The sequence below is a fragment of the Gavialis gangeticus genome, unplaced genomic scaffold, assembly GCF_001723915.1.
Source record: "Gavialis gangeticus isolate Ggan-Ray unplaced genomic scaffold, GavGan_comp1, whole genome shotgun sequence".
Classification (NCBI taxonomy): domain Eukaryota; kingdom Metazoa; phylum Chordata; order Crocodylia; family Gavialidae; genus Gavialis; species Gavialis gangeticus.
The window spans coordinates 15,097,415-15,117,980 of NW_017728980.1; the positions used below are offsets into that span (position 1 = coordinate 15,097,415).

The 20,566-nt window shown below is 47.9% G+C and overlaps 1 protein-coding gene across 4 annotated transcripts in view; it reads right to left on the reverse strand.

The window, feature by feature from the left end:
* Positions 1-185: 185 nt before the first annotated feature.
* DRD2 (dopamine receptor D2) overlaps positions 186-20,566 on the reverse strand; it is a 59,826-nt gene continuing 39,445 nt past the window's right edge. For 2 of the 4 annotated variants that reach the window (XM_019510804.1, XM_019510831.1), the window contains exons 2-8: positions 15,114-15,427; positions 7,288-7,397; positions 6,672-6,808; positions 4,897-5,087; positions 3,430-3,516; positions 1,877-2,228; positions 186-1,118 (exon numbers count right to left, since the gene is read on the reverse strand). In XM_019510804.1, coding sequence (XP_019366349.1) covers positions 925-1,118; positions 1,877-2,228; positions 3,430-3,516; positions 4,897-5,087; positions 6,672-6,808; positions 7,288-7,397; positions 15,114-15,427 — 1,385 coding nt within the window. In that variant the 3' untranslated portion in view covers positions 186-924. The remainder of the gene's footprint in view (positions 1,119-1,876; positions 2,229-3,429; positions 3,517-4,896; positions 5,088-6,671; positions 6,809-7,287; positions 7,398-15,113; positions 15,428-20,566) is intronic. The other 2 variants (XM_019510812.1, XM_019510822.1) reach the window with 2 other exon arrangements.

A 20,566-nucleotide genomic window follows, 5' to 3' on the forward strand; every position in this document is an offset into this window, starting at 1 on the left:
GGGATGCACCACTGTTGCTCCTCACTCCGTTTTGCACAATAACCTGCAACGAGACAGGAGATGGAAATGCTGGTGAGCAGGACTTGCTGCCGGGCTGGGTAATGAGTGGGGATGAGTGGTACCCTTGAATCAGTGTGTGTACCATGCAAGACAAGGTAGCATTTCTTTAGTTTTCTCCCTATTTATTTTTTGGCTTGGGCTTCGGTTCAGTTCATCCTATTTATTCATATTTACATGGGCGGTACGGTGCCGCACGTGACTCACATGGCCCTTCTCCTTGGCACCCGTTTTCCTGTGGACCCATAGGACTGTAGGAATCAGATCTGTAGGTGACAAACCTTCTTAGCCCACTTGGGGCCTTGCTAAGTCTTGGTCTGAAGGCCTCAGCAGTTTGATACTGAACAGGTCAGCTGGAGGTGAAGGCAAAGCTATTGCATGTAGTTCCCGTGAGCTCCAGCTGTCTGGCTCCTATTGCAAAGCGAGAAAGATGGCGGCGTCTTTGGTGAGAGTTGTATCAGTGACGTTAACACGTGAGCAACTGGCAGCCGTGACCACTCACCACCTGCCGTTGGCTCTGCTAATGTCAGTAATTAATGCACTCGAGGTCAGTTGGCCACAGGCAGGTATCAAGTGAGCATGTCTTTGTTTTTGCTTCTGCTTCTTTGAACACAGTGTGAGGGTAGCTCTTGAAAAGTGCCCTTTGGAGTGACCTCTCAGAGTCCAAAGGTCACCTGGGGACGGAGAGATCCTCCCACTCGAAGCCTCTCATTACATCCCAGCTGCATGGATATGGCACTGTCTTAACACTGTGGGCTCCCAGCCCTGTACAAAAACACTCGGCCTCCTTGTGACTCCCTGCTTGCCTGGTGTGCATGGGCGCGTGCATGCGTGGTATAGGTTTTTCTTCTCAGGCTGAGTGTTGTCTTAGCAATGGAGGATCTTCATGAAGGCTTTCCGGAACTCAATGTTGAAGGTGGTGTAAATAATCGGGTTGACCGCGCTGTTGACGTACCCGAGCCAGGTGAAGGCGCTGTACATGGCTGGGGGGATGTTGCAGTTGCAGTGTATGTTCAGGATGTGGGTGATGAAGAAGGGGAGCCAGCATATGATGAAAACACCTGGAAAAGAGGCAGAAGATAAGTCTGAAAGTCACCAGCTTTCTTCTGTGGCCCTGGGAGGTTTGGGGGTCACAGAGGGCAGGTTCCTCAAGGACTACATTTCTGTCTGTGCCTCTTCCAAAGCTGTACCGCTCGGTATCTCAGCAGTGGGATTTCTCAGTGGATGCAAACTGTTTTGCTCAAGAGGGGTTATGCCAGCAGAGAACCTGTTAACTTCTTACTGGACTTCTCCACTATTTGGGATGCAGCCTAGAGAGATGGGAGTCCCTCCCCAGCCATTGGCACTCAGCAGCCTGGATGCGCCAGTGTTGAGAAACTCCCTGAGTTTGAGGAGGCTGTGGTCTAGGGATGGAAAGGGAAGAGCAAGCTGCTTGGCTGGGGGTGAGGTGGGCTTTCCTCCTGGCTCTTTCATTGCACAGCTATTTCTTATGATTTACCAGTAAGGACCTACTTAAGTTGCAGCAAAGCAATGGTTTTTTTTGCAAAGCTGATTTTGCAGGCATTTCCCAGTGGCCCCACCCCTCACTGCTGATTGACACAGGGCATCTTCACTCAGTCTATGTCACTACTACTTCCTTTGACCCACCCCTTGCTGCTTATTGGCGGAGAGCGCCTTCACTCAGGCTACGTCACCACCCCTTGTTTTCCCTGGTTGTATAGGAAATCATGGCCAAAGCTGGACATTCCCATTAGACGACCAGCCCAGGGCAGCCAATGGCCATTCACAGAAGACAAAGAGAGGCAAACCAAATTCTTACCGAGCACTATAGCTAACATCTGAGTGGCTTTCTTCTCCTTCTGCTGAGAGAGTTTCCTCCTGCTCATGGTTTTGAGGGAGGTCCTAGTCTTGCCGTTGGGCATGGACTGGATCTCAAAGACTTTGGCTGTCTTTGGGTTGTCTTTGGCGTGCCCATTCTTCTCTGCTTTCACAGGGCTGTTCAAGGGGGACTGCAGGGTGGAATTAACACACTGGTTGGAAGTGGCTGGCACGACTAGTTGGTGGTTACTTGGCGGTGCTAGCTTGTGTTTGGTTTTCTCGGGGGGGCTGGTACTGGACACCATCTCCATCTCCATCTCTTCCACGTGATTCACTGCCTCCTGGACAAGGATCAAATATCCCAAGATAAAAGCAGGTAAATGCACTGCTGGACAAAAGAGTAATACAGAAGTCCCTGAAGGGTGTAGGGTTAGCCCTGTGGAGAAATCACCCCCCAGTCTGCCTCACTGCTATAAGCCCAGTCCCCTCTGCTCCATTTACCACTGGGTGGAAAAAATTCCAGAGGGATTTTCTTTGTCCTGCGAGTTCCCACCAAATGACCAGGTTGCCTCACCTGGCCATGCTGACGTCTTTTAAGAGCATCAGTCAGCATCCAGTGGGCCTGCTCCTGGGCTGGGACTTAGTGATGAGGTCACAAAAAGTTATAAAAAGGAGTCACCCCATCTCAGAGGGAGGAGACGTTTTTGGGATGCTGAAACAAGCAAAAGGCCTTCAAAGCTCCATTAGTCTCTGGATGAGCATGTGGGTAACTCATCTGAAATTTAGCCAGTCATTTAGGATTAAGTGAACTAGATGTATATCAGAAGGTCCCCAACAAGCCCATTCTGTTTTGCTCAAGCCGCTGTTTTTTCTAATACTCTTCTATCCTGTACTCCTTCCCCATTCTCCCTCTCTCGGATTAATGAAAGCTATCTGATACAGCACACCTAGCTGTGAATGCTTGAGAGGAGGGGCAGGCCTTTACCCTCCTAGTACAACTCGGTGGAGTATTACCTGAAAACCTCCTGGGTGACCCCAGGCTATAAGGAGAACCCAGAAATACTACCAGTGGGCAGCCACAGACTGAGAGCTGTTTGAAGAAAGACATCCTTTGCAGGGAAAATGGCTTTCTTTTGGAGGGGCTGGTACTGGATTGAAAGCCAAGATTTTTTTCCCTTACATATCTATAGGAAATATCCATTTTCAACAAGCTTTCCCCCCCTCCAGTTTTTCATAGAAAACACAAAAGGAAGAAATGAAAACTACCTACAACAGAGAGTCTGAAGGCTCAAGAAGGAACCCCCTCTCCTCAAGTTAGTGGGGTTTGAGTCCAGCTTTTCAAAGCCCTGCAATCCCCAATCTTTTGGTTGTCTCTGGGAAAATGCAAGTTCATCCTTGAAGTGTGGCCAATGCATGGGAATTCCCTTTGTTAACAGAGAAATTTCCTTTCTTAGAACAGAGGAAAATAATCCATCTCCACTTGCTGTGTCCCCTGCAAAGGCAGAGGGAGAAAGGGATGGCACCGAAGGGTTGGCATTCCTCTGTGACACTTACCACTTTCCGCTTATTAACTGGGAAGCTCCCATTGGACTTGACAATGACTGTGCAGAGCTTCACATCTTCTGGATGAGTGCATTTGTCCTAAGGGGGCAAGCATCGGCACACAGGTTACGCAAGCAGGGGGCAGCTGGCAAGGGGGTTGTGACAACTTAAACACAGAGCACTGAGCAGGCACGGCCAAGTTTGCTTCAGTGGAAAGGAGGCTGGAAAATTACTCTGGGGAATGAATGATGGAAGCCAAAGGAGCCAGGAGAACATGTTAATGACCTGGCAGGTCCTCGGGCTATTCCTGTCTCTTTGCCTTCACACAATCTTGTTTGCCTAGAACCTGGCTTTTGGGGGAGGCAGCGAGAGAAAATTTGGAAAAGGGGCTGCAAGAGTACGTGGATCCTTTCTCACTTCTTGCCAGAATGGAAATTGGTGGCCAATGGTGTCACCACCCTCTGCTCATACAGGTGCTTCCAGTAGCCAACATCAGCCTCAGACATGGGCAAGTCATGCAGTCTGCATGACAAGTGTGTGTGCAGTGCGTGCGCCACATCCTCACGTGCATCTGTCTGTGCCTGAGAGCATCACAGCGGTTTCCTTGCTCATGAGCCACAAGGAGATTGCTAGCTATGGACATCCGTGCAGGCTGGGACAGGCCCTCTCTGTGGATACTACAGGGCTGTGAGCAGTCCCCCAATGCTCATTACAGCTTCAAGTGTCACAGAGCAAGCCAGCCTCTCCCCGAGACATCAGCTGTTACCACGGGCATGCTTGGACTTTGTTCTGGTGGGAGAGAAAGGAAGGCGTCTACTAGGTAGGTCCTCATTTTTAAATAGAGGCAAGAATCAAAGGGTTTGGAGGTCCCTGAAATCCTTTGGTTGAAATTTTAAAAGCAATGGGTGTGGGGGGGTTAGCTTTGCACTTTAAGTCTAGGTCGCCTGGCTTGACCTCTGGGATGAAGAAAGCATTTAATGGATTTCATAGACATTAGGGCTGGAAGGGACCTCGCGAGATCATCGTGTCCAGCCCTCTGCCCAAGGAGCAGGAAGTCAGCTGGGGTCAGATCACCCCAGCTAGATGCATCCAAGCATTTCATGAAGGTATCCAGAATAGGTGTGTGCACCTATTTCCAATAGCTGGGTGCAGCTCCTGTGTCCCCGTGTCCCAGAGCTGTTGGGAGGGACTGATTCAGAAAACACCTCAGTCAACCTCTTAACCCCAACTCAAAGACTTCAGAGGGAAAGTGGACTCGGCACTTCCCATGGCAGGCATTCTCTGAAGTCAGGGGAAACCTGGGACCGCCAAACTCAACCAGGGCTCCCAACTAGGCCAAGGCACCACATCCACCTCCACAATCCCGCACTGTACTTGCACCAAAAAGCGTTGCTTTGGGAGGCGGGGGCACTCTGGGGAGAGTGGGAGTAGGAAGGGGGAGAGGATGGAGATGGGGTGAGCTGAGATGGGTCTGGTTACCTTCAGCGGGGCCTGCGTGTCAGAGTCCGGGCCGAGAGTGGTGCGCTTGGTGTTGACGCGCTTCCGGCGCTTCCGGAGCACTATGTAAATCTGCACGTACACCAGCAGGGTGACAATGAAGGGGACGTAGAAGGAGACGATAGAGGAATACACAACAAAGGCGGGATTGGCAATGATACACTCATTCTTCTCTGGAAGACACAAGAGATTGCAGGAGCATTGTCCCAGCTGTTAGGAGCTATGACCACCATTTCTCTCTGTCTCTCTCTCTCTTGCTGAAGACTCCAGCACCTCCACACTGCCGCTTTCTCGTCTCCCCTCTGAGCCAGGGCTGGGATTCGCTTAAGGAATCACGCACCCAACTCCCCTGTAAGTCAATCAGGGCATCTAGTTTCATCAGGGTCCTTTCAAAATCACAGCCCAAGTGCTCTAATAAGAGATTTTAGACCCCATTAGAGGGGCTTGCATGCTTGCATTAGGGCCCAAGTGCTCTAATAAGAGATTTTAGACCCCATTAGAGGGCCTTGCATGCTTGCATTAGGGCCCAAGTGCTCTAATAAGAGATTTTAGACCCCATTAGAGGGGCTTGCATGCTTGCATTAGGGCCCAAGTGCTCTAATAAGAGATTTTAGACCCCATTAGAGGGCCTTGCATGCTTGCATTAGGGCCCAAGTGCTCTAATAAGAGATTTTAGACCCCATTAGAGGGGCTTGCATGCTTGCATTAGGGCCCAAGTGCTCTAATAAGAGATTTTAGACCCCATTAGAGGGCCTTGCATGCTTGCATTAGGGCCCAAGTGCTCTAATAAGAGATTTTAGACCCCATTAGAGGGGCTTGCATGCTTGCATTAGGGCCCAAGTGCTCTAATAAGAGATTTTAGACCCCATTAGAGGGCCTTGCATGCTTGCATTAGGGCCCAAGTGCTCTAATAAGAGATTTTAGACCCCATTAGAGGGGCTTGCATGCTTGCATTAGGGCCCAAGTGCTCTAATAAGAGATTTTAGACCCCATTAGAGGGCCTTGCATGCTTGCATTAGGGCCCAAGTGCTCTAATAAGAGATTTTAGACCCCATTAGAGGGGCTTGCATGCTTGCATTAGGGCCCAAGTGCTCTAATAAGAGATTTTAGACCCCATTAGAGGGCCTTGCATGCTTGCATTAGGGCCCAAGTGCTCTAATAAGACATTTTAGAGCCCATTAGAGGGGCTTGCATGCTTGCATTAGAGCCCCAGCAGTTGCGTTAAAGCTACCCAGCAGTTGTTACTGGAGGGGAAAGGTCTGTCATGCAGGTGCTTCCCCTGTAGAAACTGGGCTGAAACCAGTTTATAAAGTGGGTCTGTGGTCACCTGCAGCCAGTTGGATCTCAATTTAGGACCGTGAGCTACATGCGAGTGAATGGCTGGCTCCCTAACAAATCAGCCACTGAAATTTCTCTTCCCTGCTGTGCCAATTAAGTTATCTAGTCATTAGTAAAGTGCTCACTGTTATTATGGCTGTAAGGTATTTTCTTTGGGTGTTGGGGCTGGTTTATGCCAGGACAGTAAACCAACACGAAGGACATTGGTCTGGAGAAAGGAGAGATGGAGCTAATTCAGGGCCAGGGGACCAGCAGAGGTGTGTATGGGCTGGCATGGGGTAGGGCAGCCAGAACAAGAGGAAGGGGGCACACTCACTAAAACTCCCAGCCCTATCCAGACAAGCCCCTCTAGGGACTCAGAAGGCCATAGGAGTTTGCAACATGGAGGAGAGCTAGCTGCGAGGGGGCATGCTGCTCACCTGTGTTGTTGAGTCCAAACAGAAGTGGGCAGGAGATGGCAAACGACAGGACCCAGACCACGGCAATCATGACGGTCACTCTGCGCTTGGAGCTGTAGCGCGTGTTGTAGAGCATTGGCATTGCCACCGCTGTGTACCTGTGAGGGAGAGACAGACCTAATGTGTCATGACCCTGGCAGGGCTGGGGACTTGTATTGGTGAGCCCTTCTGGGACCCTGCCTTGATCGGGGCCAGATTTGACTTTATGAGTCTCCTGGTGGTCACTAAGACGCTTGTGACATGACTTTATTATGGAGCATGTGAAGGTGTAACACAAATGCACTGCAGTTTCCAGCACCTTTTCCTGCAGGACAGAGGGCCAGGCAGCAGCCCAGGTCACTCCCTGTGGATTACTGCTGCCCCAGGGCCTTTGCTCCATCATTTCCACACATGAGCACCGCACAAGCTGGCTCTCTCGGGGCTGGGTACATCAGCCTGCTCAGAGTCCCTGAAGCTGGACCCCAGAACCTGAATTAGCTCCTTTAGGGCACACGGACATGTCATTTTGTGCTAGCCACATTGCCAACAGCCACGCCGAGCTGGACAGTAATTCCCCTCTGGCCCATGGAGATCTCACCTGTCAATGCTGATGGCACAGAGGTTGAGGATACTGGCAGTGCACATCATAACATCCAGGGTGACGAAGATATCACAGTGGATCCGGCTAAATCTCCACTCCCCAACCACCTAGCAAGAGAGGAAATTCAATGAAGGCATTTGCTCAGGCAGCTGAGGTCCAAAAGCCCAACAGCGCCCTTACTGCAAAAAGGCTGTTGTTGGTTTTGAAGAGCTACTCCGGGCCAGTTTAAATGAGAGCACAATTTTGTCCACAGGAATCAAAGATTGAAGCTTGCCTATACTCCTCTGAGCCTATGCAGGACGAGCAGCTCCCAGGGCTATGTCCTGCCCGCTCTAAAAGTCCCAGTGCTGAAGCTTCCTCCAGGACACTGTGCTATAGGTCTGGTTCTTCGTAGGCTGTTTCCCCTGATTCCACCTTAATTCATGATTCTCACAACCCACACAGCAGACACAACCTAGGACCAAATTTAGCCACAAAATCAGAAAATACAGCTTCCCTTAAAGTCAATGTGAGTTACTCAGTTGCTCAACTCAACCCAAAGGCATCACTGAAAAAAAACCCCCAAACCCTGCATCATAAACAGACTTAAACTGCAGTGGCAATTTTAGCAAATTGTAAATGTTTTCCGTAAGGATCTTTTTGCAATTATGTGCAGCACAGTGCAGTAATGGGCATAGCACAATGCAATCCTACTGTTTCTTCATTAAAAAAAGACATAACCCCCATATTACTCTGTCATGAATGAAGATGGTTTTAAATTCAAAGAGAGAGTTCTTTGACATACATTACTTTTGATGGTTAAGATAGAGAGCTAATTATAATATTTCCAGTTTTCAGTAGTTTTCTCCCACCCCCCTTCTCTTTTCTTAAGACTAAAACCAGAGTTTGGTAATTAAGTCAAATGGTGAGTAGTAGAAGTACTGTATGCAGCAGTATTTGCAGGGAAAAAAAGCTATATATTCCTTGAATATAAATAACTAAGATTCATACTGAATTTGAAATGAGAATGAATAAGAAATCTATTCTTCACAGTTCTTTTTGCGCTCTAATACATAACCATCACCAGGAGGAGGAAGGGAGCAACTCCATTAAAGGCTGAATAAGAGAGGAATACTCAGTTATGAAAAAAGCACTTAAAGGACAAAGTCACAAAAGTAAATTGGTTTGATTAGAACTTGCCCGGAGGCCAAGATTTGCCAGCCAGCTATGAACCAATGCTGCTGTCAGCTGTCTGCCCTCAACTGAACGGACCGGAGTTTGTGGAGGACACCGAGGGGCTGAATCCACGTTTCTCACGGGCAACGTGCCGTGCTAAGCTCACCAGGGAGGGGACATGAAGGACCCAGCACTGCCACGTCTGTGAGGCATCGCTGTGGCTGAGGTGGATACATTGATGACCACGGCTGACCGGACCCGATCGGAAATTCTGTCCAAATTGTTCCTTTGCCTATGGGAAATGTTTCATTTTGACCGAATGCCATTTCTGGACAAGAAAAAGCTTCCCCTGGAATATTGCACAGAAGAGCCCAGAATTTGCTTCCCAGCTGCTATTGCATTGCCCAAAAGAGCACAGTGGTGATCCCATTTTGCAGAGCAGAAAGCCTTTTTGAAGGGAACCTGGACATTCAGCTCTTCTTATGGGCACCGGAAATCCTAGAGCTGGAGCTATCTGCTCTGGCGGCGATGCTAAATTCTTCCGCTTTGTGTCCTTGGGTCTCATATGTCCCACAAGCTCCATGATTTTGTATGCTGTTCCTTGCGCCCCACCCTGTGATGGGACAAGGATGACAGGACCCATTTCAGATAGTGTTGTTCTCACGACTGTGATACTAAGGACTGGGGGTCTGCTTCTTGGCAGCTTTAAACTTGAACCTCATCAGTCTCCTTTATCTGTTGGGCCCAAGCAATGTTAGATGGATGCATTTGTCCCCGTTCAAACACCAGAAAACAACCCCAATCACTTTGACATCTAGGAAAATGATGGGAAGCTGCTGATGCCTCAGGCTAAAGTACCCGCTGCTAGGGCTAGAGGGAGGTTGTCATTGCATTAGCAGTAAATCACAGCTATGGTTCAATGCAGGCCTGAATTCAGCTACTAATGAAGCAGGGAACTACGCATGAGCTCACTGAAGAAAAGCGGTTTAAGCCCATTTTACATCGGCTTGGCTTTTCCAATCCAGAACAAGGATGGGAGAGAACCCAGGGTGGAGGGGACAAGATCTCACCGCTTCTTTTGAAAGTAGGTTGCTGTGGGCAAGGACCATGACTTAGTACAGCATGAGCTAATCCTGAGGACGTTCACAGCCACGCCTGACATCTTCAAAGCACCAGGCAAACATTCATTTTCTCTGGCGATAATTAGTTACGTGGCCTCCTGACAGCCCGTGTCACATCAGCACTTTTGCTTGCTTGCTTGCTTTGCACTGGTGCAGTCACAGGCAGACTGTGGCTTCTCTTTTTTCTTTTCCCCACCCTGCAGTCCAGCACTTTATCTTTTTCTCACATCCATTCACTCTCCAGGTCTTTTGTTGTCCCTTTCTTTCAGCAGGCAATTCCTCCCGGTGCTCTGGAAGCTGTAGTACGAGCCTCAGCCAGACAGCCTTCCCAAAGCATGGCCTGTTGTGCAAAGCTGAACCCTCAGTCCTTAACTAAATGTAGCAGGTGCCGTTGGGAGACTCTATGGCAGGGGTTACAGCCAAATAGGGTTTGGAAAGTTTCTCAGCAACTTCAGTTCTACTTCACTGACCTGTGATGAAGCACAGAGCTCCTTCCCCCACTGCCTGGTGGGGAAGCCTGGCACAGCACGAACTGCTGTTCCTACTCCCTTGACTAGCATGTCTGTCTTGCATGGTTGGAAATGATGGCCTGGCTTCTGCAGACACTTATCTCCTTGATAAGCATGTCATTTAGTCTTTGGAAGACGCTTCAGATCACAACCCAGCCCAGCATAGGTTTGTGCCATTAATTAACCCCCCAAGTAGAGTTTTAGCTTGTATGTTGTCAGACAGAACGCCCTTGGAGCACGTGGAGCTGTGGCCCCAGGCAGAGTCCTGTTGAACAGCCCTGGGAGAAGCAAATTGCATTTCCACCCAAGATCTCTGTTGGCCCAAATAGCTCTGAGTGGCAATGAAAAGCACTTCAGTGCCTCATACAGAAACAGCTGCCAGTTTGTCCCACTGATTTGGGAAACCAGGCACAACTCCAACTCCAGGTGTTTATACGCTCCTAATCCCTATCATGCCTGGGCAGCTCACAGTCTTTAATGGGTTATATCCGGCACCAGGCTGTGATCTTGGGACATGCTATTATCTCCCTGTTACAAATGGGATGTAGCCTGCCATGCATATCCTTCCACTTTGCCCTTCATTGCCATCAGAATAAGTCTTTGGGGTCAAGGTTCCAGATGGCTGGGCCCTGGTGCTCCCTGCAGCAACCTGACCTATTCAGATGCAAATCCTGAATCTGTTCAAAGGCAACAAGGTTGATCCTGTCAGCTGGGGAGGAGGAGGATTTAGACAGCGCTTTTCCAATGTCAGTGAGCTGTTAGCAAGTTCCCCACAATCCCTGCACGGCTCAGGATCCACGTGGATGGGCTCAGCATCACACGGTAGAGTTTAGAGCAGTCTTGTAATGCACACAAGCCAGAGATGATCCCTGGGATTTAATCACCCCTAGTTGGAAAACTTGAATCAGGGCCTGGACCTTAAGGCAGGGGCCTATCTTTCACTACCAGCATGAAAGGATGAATCCAAGCCTTGTGTGAGCTCCTCTACCACTGCCCCATTTTCTACCCCCCAACCCTAACCCCGTCTCTTCCCAACAAAAGCCATCTTCCCCTCTGGCATGGGCAGGGGAGAGCCACTGCCATAGATCTAAGCTGCAATGATATTTAGATTGGAGAAGTGATTCCAAGTTAAACCAGGACCTGGAAGGTGCTGGCTTGGGACCCACTTGGAGGTTAGGGAATCTAGTGGGATATTAAGAGGCCCAGGCTAAAACTGTTATTAGAATAAGTAGCCCAAAATCTCATTTGTGCTTCCTAGAACACAGTGCATGTGTTTACACATTCATTAATGCACCAAAGTTACTGCGCATTAAGTTTACTACTTGGATAGCCGAGTACTAAATCAATGCACAATAACTTGTGCTACTGTGCAGTAGCACCGGTGCACGGGTTTTTAATGATGCTTTCTGTGCAGTAGCCTAATATTACTGTGCAGTAGTGTATTAGCACAGTTTTTGCCCAGCATGCTACTGCACAGCGTTCTTAAGCTACTTCACAGTTAACGCCTCGTGTAGACGCGCCCACTGAAAACTTCCTGTGCCTGCATAAATGCAATCAACTTCTTCATCAGCACTGATTCAGCCTGGTGGCAAGAGATCCTACTGGCAAATTAATAGCAGTCTGGCCTGGATGAAAACCAGGGGCACTCTTGGATCAGTGGGGAGCCCCCGGAAGTTGGGACATCGGGAAGGGGCAAGTCCCATGACTGGGCCTCTCCTGACTGCCACGACAGAGACACATTTAAGGAAGCAGAGTGAGAGTCTCAGAGGTCTGCGCAGGTTGTGGGTCCTGCTCACCCGCACAGGATGGGTGCAGCAGCTACCCTGTTGCGTCGGTCATCACTCCGGTTCACTCTGCATGGGCCTAATGGCAGCGTGGAGTCATTCCCGATTCCTCCGGGCTGGCAGCCACTGATGGAAAACGCCGTTCGCTATGCTGTGAGGACTGAGCTTGCCTGGGGCGATGAGCTGACGGACCACGTGGCTCTAACTTGTATCGTTCTGATCAGATTCTCCCTGTACTAACTGTACAAGAGCAAACGCTATAGCAAGATGATCTCTCCTTCTGGGCTGCAGCTTGAGCTGTGGGAGGTAAAGTGCAAATCAGTCTTCATCCTGCTGATTGGGGCTTTTCAGTTTTCCTAATACACAGTCAAATATCTTGTTCTCTTTTCCCTCCTGTGATGCAATCAAAATGATTTCTGCAGCGAACTAGAATCTCTGCCTAGGAGGGCGCAGGGGGCAGGATTATCATAGTATCACAATGCATTACTATGCAGCATTTTCCCAAGTAGTTCTGAATGAGAAACGGCTCACACTGAAGTTAATGCAGGTATTAAATCCCTCCATCAGCGGCTCTGTAATTAGGTACTATGTGTACCTGGGCACGTGGAGTGCCAGCGTGGTTAGGCAAAAACCCAAATTGTTGCTAAACTGATGATTTAAATTGATAGTTTTGGTGATAAAGCAGTCACACAAGCAAGTGAGGCAGACCCAGGCTAACCCTCAGTAGCCAAATCCCTGAGCAACTCCAGTCTGCTGCAGTGAAATGGCACTCAGCTGCCTGGCCAAGCAGACTCTTCTCCTTTCTTTGACCCCATTCCTAATGGGATGGCATGTGGGAATGCCTCTCTTTGACTCCAGAGCTGGAGACTAGATTAAAGTCCAGTAACTCAGCAGTGAGTGAATTAAAATCAGGGTTCTTGCTGTGAAACAAGGGTGAGAGAGAGGTCCCAGGGAAAGGCTTTTCATCTGCAGCATGAGTGTGTATCAGTGATTATTATTTATACTGCAAAGTAATAACGAGACAGCTGTAGCTCCCTTGAGCCCAGTACTACCGAGCACTTAACTGCATGCTTCACATAAAGCATGTGGACAGCTCCGGTCACTTCAATGTCATTAATCATGTGCTTGACTTTAAACATATGCTTGTGTGCTTGGCTGGGACCTCCTGCCTGGGTAGACAGCAATTTGACTTCTTCCTTGTACTTCTGCAAATGCAGAGCTGTAGAAAAACCCTCCAGGTTGTCACCCATTGCAGGCACTTCTAAAAATATGCACTGGTGGGAATATCACTTATTTATTTGTTCTTTTTTTTTGAAGAAATCGTGTAGGGAAAATGTGTTTGATGAATATTGAGAGCTGAGACGGAGCCCAAGCACCAGCAGAGCAAACTTGTATTTTCCCTCTTGCTAGTATGCTTCCCCCTGACACTGAAGGGGAGGCTTTCTAAGTATTTAGCACAGTAATGAGGGAGTAGAGATAAAAACAGAAGTCCAGGCTCCGTGGCCCATTGCATACTTGGCCTCTCCCAGAGCAGATGCCCAGTAGAGGCCTACTAGGAGACTGATGTGGATGTCACCCATTTGTGTCCGGATTGAAGATCCTCCCAGCTTCCTTCACACAGGCTACCATCCAGCATCAGGGGGAGCAACCGTAAAGTTTTTGGCAACCTGGATAAAGCATCTCCAGTTGTGCTTTGCCCTAGGTGTTATGCATGAGGTGTGTTCCTGCGGCATACAAGACCTGCAGGAGGCTTAACTACAACTTACCTCACTTAAGTCATTAAGTAGCACATAAAACTTGAGCTGGTTCTTGGACAAGAGATGAGCAGTACCCTATGTTAATTGTTCAGTAGCCTTTTTTCCTGATTCTTCCAGTCTCCAAAGAAAATGAATATCCTCCTCCCTCTTTCTCAATCTCTCACCCACACATCAACATTTTTAATGCACCGAAGGACAGGAGGGAACTTGTTGTTTCTATTATCCTGCACCCAATGCAATTTGCAATTTCTAGCTATTTACTGTTCCAAAACTCATTTGACATGAGCTAAATGCTTGGCATTTGTGGAATTTTGCGTTCTCACAAAACACTTGTGCCATTCAAACCTGGCTTGACGCACACTCCTTTGTACTGATGTGACACTCAGACAGCAGTAATGCAACAAGTAGCTCTCTTGAGATTCTGCTTTTCTCATATATTGTGACACAGTGGCATAGCATTTACAACTGATATGTTCCATCACACCTTTTCCCTTCTGCTATGGGTCCTAAGAACTACACTAAATGAATGGTTGGTATTCTGTGGACTATTCATATGACACTGGGAAGTGGATAAGGGCCCTTCCTGGGACCAAGTATGCACTTCAAATATTGGTGTATCTTTTAAAATCGCATCAGGGCCTGTATCCCTCCTTAATGGCTTCATCTTGGGGATCAGTTTTTAGAAGGGCTTGGAGCCAGGTTTCCAGGCCTTCAGCACTTGTGACTGGCCAGATTATTTTTAAAGGCTCTGCTCCCATTTATTTAAATGATGGCCACTTTTTCAAATGCAGTTGGTTTAGGCTGAGATTTCTCTCTCTCTCCCTCTCTCTCTCTCAAACCAAGATGAGCCCAACTCCACCAGCAGAAAATAAATATATTTCCCTCCAAAGTGTGTGTGAATAATCAACGTGCTGTGTGCATTGCTCATGCACTCATGAGCACGAAATGAACTGAGACCATTTCTGCTCCCTGCAGCAGGTCGTTCACCAATCTTTTCTATTGTGGGACAAGGGGCCATCCTGGCAGGTGCCATCCATTACAGAAAAGGAGCCAGTATTTTCACTAGCTGCTCTTGTTGGGCTTTCTGGCTTCTTTGAAAATTGCCATTGGCCAAAATACCAGTTCCTTTCTCTGGTGAGTAAGGTTTAAACGTTCCCTTCTAATGGAGACAGTCCTATTGTAAGACGACAATACTACACTCAGGGCTGTGTATTTACCACTGCATTCACCAGATCCTAACACAGAAAGACCCCTAATTGCTAGAGCAAGGCAGCTCTTCAGATTCTTACTGCCCTGCAAAGAAAGGATCCCTAATGAAACCCAGACTGGGAGAACTGGCAATAATTTTTTGGTGGTACTAAAAGCCTGTATTGTATTTTTCCTGCCAATGAATGTCAAAGCACTTGGCAAACTGATTCAGGAAAGCACCCGATTCAGACCAGATGTACAAGGCATGCTGGCTTTGCACAGGACATGCTACACACCCACGTCACCTACCTCCAGGTAGACCACCCAGGGCATCACCAGCGTTGCTACCAGTAGATCTGCCACGGCCAGGCTCACGATCAGGTAGTTAGTGGTGGTCTGAAGGGCTTTTTCTCTGGACACGGCCATGCACACCAGCACGTTGCCAAAGACGATGACGAAGATGAGGAGGGTGAGGAGCATGGCGTAGTAGTTGTAGTGAGGCTTCTGCTCTGTGTCGGACCCATTGAGAGGCTTACTCCAGTTCCTGTTGCCAATCTCATTGTTGTACCAGGACAGGTTCAGGGGATCCATGAAGGTGAAAGGTACCAGGTTCCAACTTCCCCCTGCCACAAGGAAGAAGCCAAATGACAGTCAGGGACATAGCATAAAACATCAGCCATGCGTGCCGGCTCGGGGAGTCTCAAGCTGCTATCTTGTAAACGAGGAGGCTTTGCAAGGGTTATGGTATTCAATGCATTCAATGATCTTATGCTGAAGATGCTCTGGACTAAGGACTGGGGAGCTCTTGACTGCAAATCAGTCATGTGGACAAGTCACTAACTTTCTCTGTGCTTGTGCTATGGAGGTAACACCTTTCCTGTCTCATAGTGGTATTGTGAGACAGAAGCCATTTACATACCGGGGGGGGCTGGCATGCCACAATGATGGTGATGCCAGAGTGCATTGCTGGGCGGATCAGACCTGAGAGAAGGGAGGTGCTTTAGAGAATGGAGGTTCAATCTCATCGTAGTTAGCTGTCCCCAGTGCAATTGCACATTTTGTACCAACTGAGAGTTTGCCCTCCCCTGCACGCCCCTAGGGAAAAGCTACTGTATCCTTGCTTTTTGGTGTATTAACAAGATGACTTCTGCTTTCCCGTTGTCAAACAGCCCCTCTCTCCAGTGCCAACCCTTCTCCCAACCACAGCAGCGGTGTTGAGCTGACAGGATCTATCCTCTCCTTTCCACCCTCCCCTGACTCCTGCTATCTCATGTGGACAAGGGGCCCAAAGAAAGGGTGGGAACTTCACATCAGGGTCTGCCCACATTTGTTTAGATGGCTTTGCGGCTGCAAGGAAATCCAGAAAATCTCTAATTACAAGACTGACATTTGCAAAGCGGCCGGGCAGCTGGCACAGCAGCAAGGAGGAGGCATTGGGCCCAGCTGGTGAGCTGGCCCAGCTGCAATCAGAGCAGCTCCTTGCGTGGCTAATGCATTAAGCTCTTATTATCCTGCCCAAGTCATTTTTCCTTTCATGCTTTTTTAGAGCATTTCCTCTGCCACGCGTTGGTTTTTCTTGCTCTTCATTAAAATGAACAAGCTAACAGTGAAAGTATAAACAGGCCACGACTTTCTCTGCCTCTTGGCTTCAAATGATCATCTGCTGGAGCTGACCTGCCTACGGGAAGATCACAGCACAGTCTCTGGCTCTGATATCATCCTGTGTGTCTTGATGCAAAGATCTGTTCTTCCACGAGGCACTAGACAAGCTGGGATCAGCTCCCCTAAGCTGAGTCAGGCTGGGGGACCGCATGAATGAGGGATTTTGGAAGATCCCTGCCGATGAATAGTGACGTGATGGGCGACACTTTTCCTTTTCGGTAATTACTGCACCATCCTCGTTCAACACTGAGTCAGAATCCACTAAAGAGACAAAAACCTTCCATTCTGGGAGATACGAGAGCTATCCTGTGTGATACTCAGTTGATCTAACCATCTAGCTTTGATCAGCATCTGCAGCGGCATTCTCCACCCCTTGCCAGCGGCACCGAACTGTTGACACTTATTGGGATCTGGCTCAAAACTTGCCTCTGTTTTAAAATCTCTAATATCCCTTGTGTAGGCAAAGCCACAGCCAGCATCCGTCCAGAAGAAAGAACAGATAAGCAAGGAGATTGATCTTAACGTTGAGCGCTCTACGCCAGGGATCAAAACCCAAGTAGCAGCCAGGCTTTGACAAGCTCCTCGTTTCTAAGGAGAGCGTGTAATCCACCAAATGTCACTTCCAATGGGATTAAAACCCACTCCTACATTTGAGAGAAAACTCTGGCTGCCTGGTCCATCCCTCCCCCCACCCCACCCCACCCCTGTACTGCTGTTTTCCAATTAACACCCTGCAGCCTGGGGGATTTTTCCTCCAGGTGAAGCCCATGTGAGAACTTTATGACGTGCAGACATTGCTAAGAGGTGCTTCAGGAAGCAGCATGTCTTCAAGAAGTCAGCCCACCCCCTGTGATTTTTTTTTCCAAATGATATGGCTTCTGCTGTTCCACTTCAGGCTAACAATCGAGGCATTTGCTATAATGATGTTGCTGTTGAGCCATCAGTGAAAAGCATTATTCACATGTTGTTTGTATCTTCCAGGGAGCTAGTAATTATTTTCAGTGCCTGGTTTTTGTGGGGACACTTGCATTGATTATGACACCTGTTAAAACACAGGCCAAAAGTGCCCAGCAATTTTAGGTGGCCAAAAAATTCATTGCCGCAGGTGTGCAGAATGGGTAGTAATCAGAGATTAACTTGTTATGCGCTGGTTCTCCCCTTGCACCTGCTGTCAACTTAGATCATACTGAAATCAGTAGACTGTTAACTCAGGTACACGCAGCAGCAAATGAGGTTTGGGATTCACCAGCCGGTGGGTTCTGCTTGTTTTGTGGCTGTACTGACAAGTCCTAGCTGAGGTCAGGGTCCCATTGTGCTAGGTGCTGTAGACACATGGAGCAAGAAACAGTCTCTCCTTCCAAAACCAGTTAGTCCAAATAGGTCAGACAGGATGAGAGTAGATAAACCATTATCCTTACTGCGTAGGTATGGCATGGTAGGCACAGAGAGATAAAAGATCACAGATTTCAGCCTTGTGCCTTCACCTTAGACCCATCTTTCCTATCCCCAGACATGCAGAGCCACCCAGCAGCACGGCCCACCCTTGTCTACCTGAAGCATTTACATTTTGCTCATACATAGTCATCGCATTCAGCGACATAGCAGGATCATTGTGCTAGAAAATTCTCAGTAACAATCAAACCGCCAAAGATTAATATTTGATATGGGTTAAGCTTGCACTCTTCTCTTCTTGTCAGCAGCCTCTGAGAAAAGATTCATTCTTTGATGCCCTTGGGAGTTCTGTCTTGAGAATGAGGTAATTGAAATTTAATGCTCATATTTATGAATTGTGTGTGCTGCCCTGGCTGCTGCAGTTTAATTGCCCTGTTTCTTCCCATCCGCAGCCAGCTTACAGCTTCGCTGAGCTCTGGGGACGTCTGTAAACAGCCACACAGGCAAACAGACTCATGAAGAACCCAACAGATCAAGGAGGGTTTCACAATGCAGATTTCACATGCCAGGCATGAAACAGTCCAGCTTTTGTAAATCAGATTTGAGACCACGAACACAACGCGATCAGAAATAACCACAAGGCACCGCCACAATGAAGGATGAGTCATACAACAGGGTTATGTGACAATGGGCTAGTTAAGTGTGGCGTGTTTCAACCTCTTGATCCTTTCTCCTGATTCAAAACTCATTCAAAGTTCAACAATATTTAGATTGGTTAACATGCATGTTTTGGGTGGCATTTCTAAATGGATTTTGCACTAGAGGGGCTCAGATAAGTTCAGGATGACAGTGGAACCAAAGCTCTGAGACACTCGAGCCTCACCCATCATCAGTGACAGTAAAGAGTGATCAAGCTATCTGGTAGGACTGAAAGTCACAATGGGCTTAGACTCTTTGGTCACCACGGGCTTAGACAAGGTCTAATGGTCACAAACTGCTGGAAGACCATTTTAGACTGGACATAAAGAAAAACTTCTTTGCCATCTGAGTCTGCAGAGTCTGGAACAGACTCCCCCCAGAAGTGGTGCAAGCACCTACTCTGGATACCTTTAAGAAATACTTGGATGCTTATCTTGCTGGGGTGATCTGACCCCAGCTGACTTCTTGCCCCTTGGGACCCAATGATCTCACAAGTTTCCTTCAAGCTCTAATGTCTATGAAATCTATGAAATCTTTGATCTGGGACAGAAGTTCAATAAACCAATTCAACCTAAGCCAGGTAAGTCTGATACTACATCCATTCAGGTTTATCTTAAACTGGTTTTGGCCATTTTGGAAAGTGGCTTATGTGCACTGAACTTCTGTTGTGTTACAGATTCGAACCAATTTCCGGTCACTTATGTGGGTTTATGTGTAATTTCTGTCCCTAGCCTTTTGGGTTGTGAATTGTTTCTGGACAGACATGAATGTTCTGAGACGGTATCATGACTGGTAAAGCATTGGTGACACAGTTTGGATGAATAATCCTACCTACCACCATGACAGGCAAAACACAGGAACCTAAACACAGAGTGAGAATGAATGATTGATTTTTCTAATCTGATATTGTTTGCAAATTTTTCACTCCCACTGTTTGCTAGCTGTTACTCATGTGGTGTGGCTGGTTGCTCTGGTCACATGGCAGTGTTTCTACTGCTTGGCTGATGGAAACATGACAGTTAGAAGAGTTGGCAACAACAACAACAAAAAGCCTTTTCCGCTACAGTGCAGGAGGCCCTGTACAAACCCAGCTACCACAATAGTACGGGACCAAGAAGTGTGTATTTTAAAGGATCTGTGCATTTTTAGCATGCCTGTCCCATCCAGCTGATGATGTCCTGAGACAGTGCCAAGCAATGTCGCCATGTTTTTTTTCACATGGTGACAACATCTTGCACAAAGACAGTGTCACTCTATAATTCCTCCCCTGGTTGAACTGCATTTGGGCTGGGATGCATCCTCCAAGACACCTTGGCAGGACAATGTATGAGCAGATGTGGAAAACAAGGAGAGGCAGCACCAACCCTGAAGAGCTGAACCGCCTTACAGTCCCATACCATTTAGGAGGACAGGGAAGCACCAGGAAGAATAATAACCAGCATCATCACTCCAAGTTACCCATACTTTGACAAGAATAACATTAATTTATGCTGCATCTGTCAACGCTCACGGTGGAAATGACTCAAGGTCTCAGATAGGGACTTCAGGAAATCAAATTACACAGTACTTAATGCATAACCCCCTTCTAACTCAGAGCTCCTATGTTGTGATGTTTGTTGTTTTCCCCACTAGCCATAGAGCCAACTACCTGGTGGTTAACTGTGAAAAATACATGTACCGTTTAAATGAAAATGTCTCAGACCCATGGAGATTACTTGCGTTTCTTAGTAACAGGAGGAATCAGAGTTTGGAAGAGAACAAAGGTTCTTCTGTAGGTTATATCACTCTTCTAGAAGGGAGTTCTGCAGTTTTACCTTTGAGGAATGAGTCTGAAAATATAAATTGAAATCAAAGCAATCTGGAAATATCTTGAATGTGCTGGAAATGGAGAGGAATCAGTGCTGCACTGTCCTGGATCCAGGCCAGAGAACATCAGGGGACATTTACATGGTAGCAAGTGAATCATTTTTCACAAACCAAAAGCTGGCTCCAACTGCTAACCCCAAATC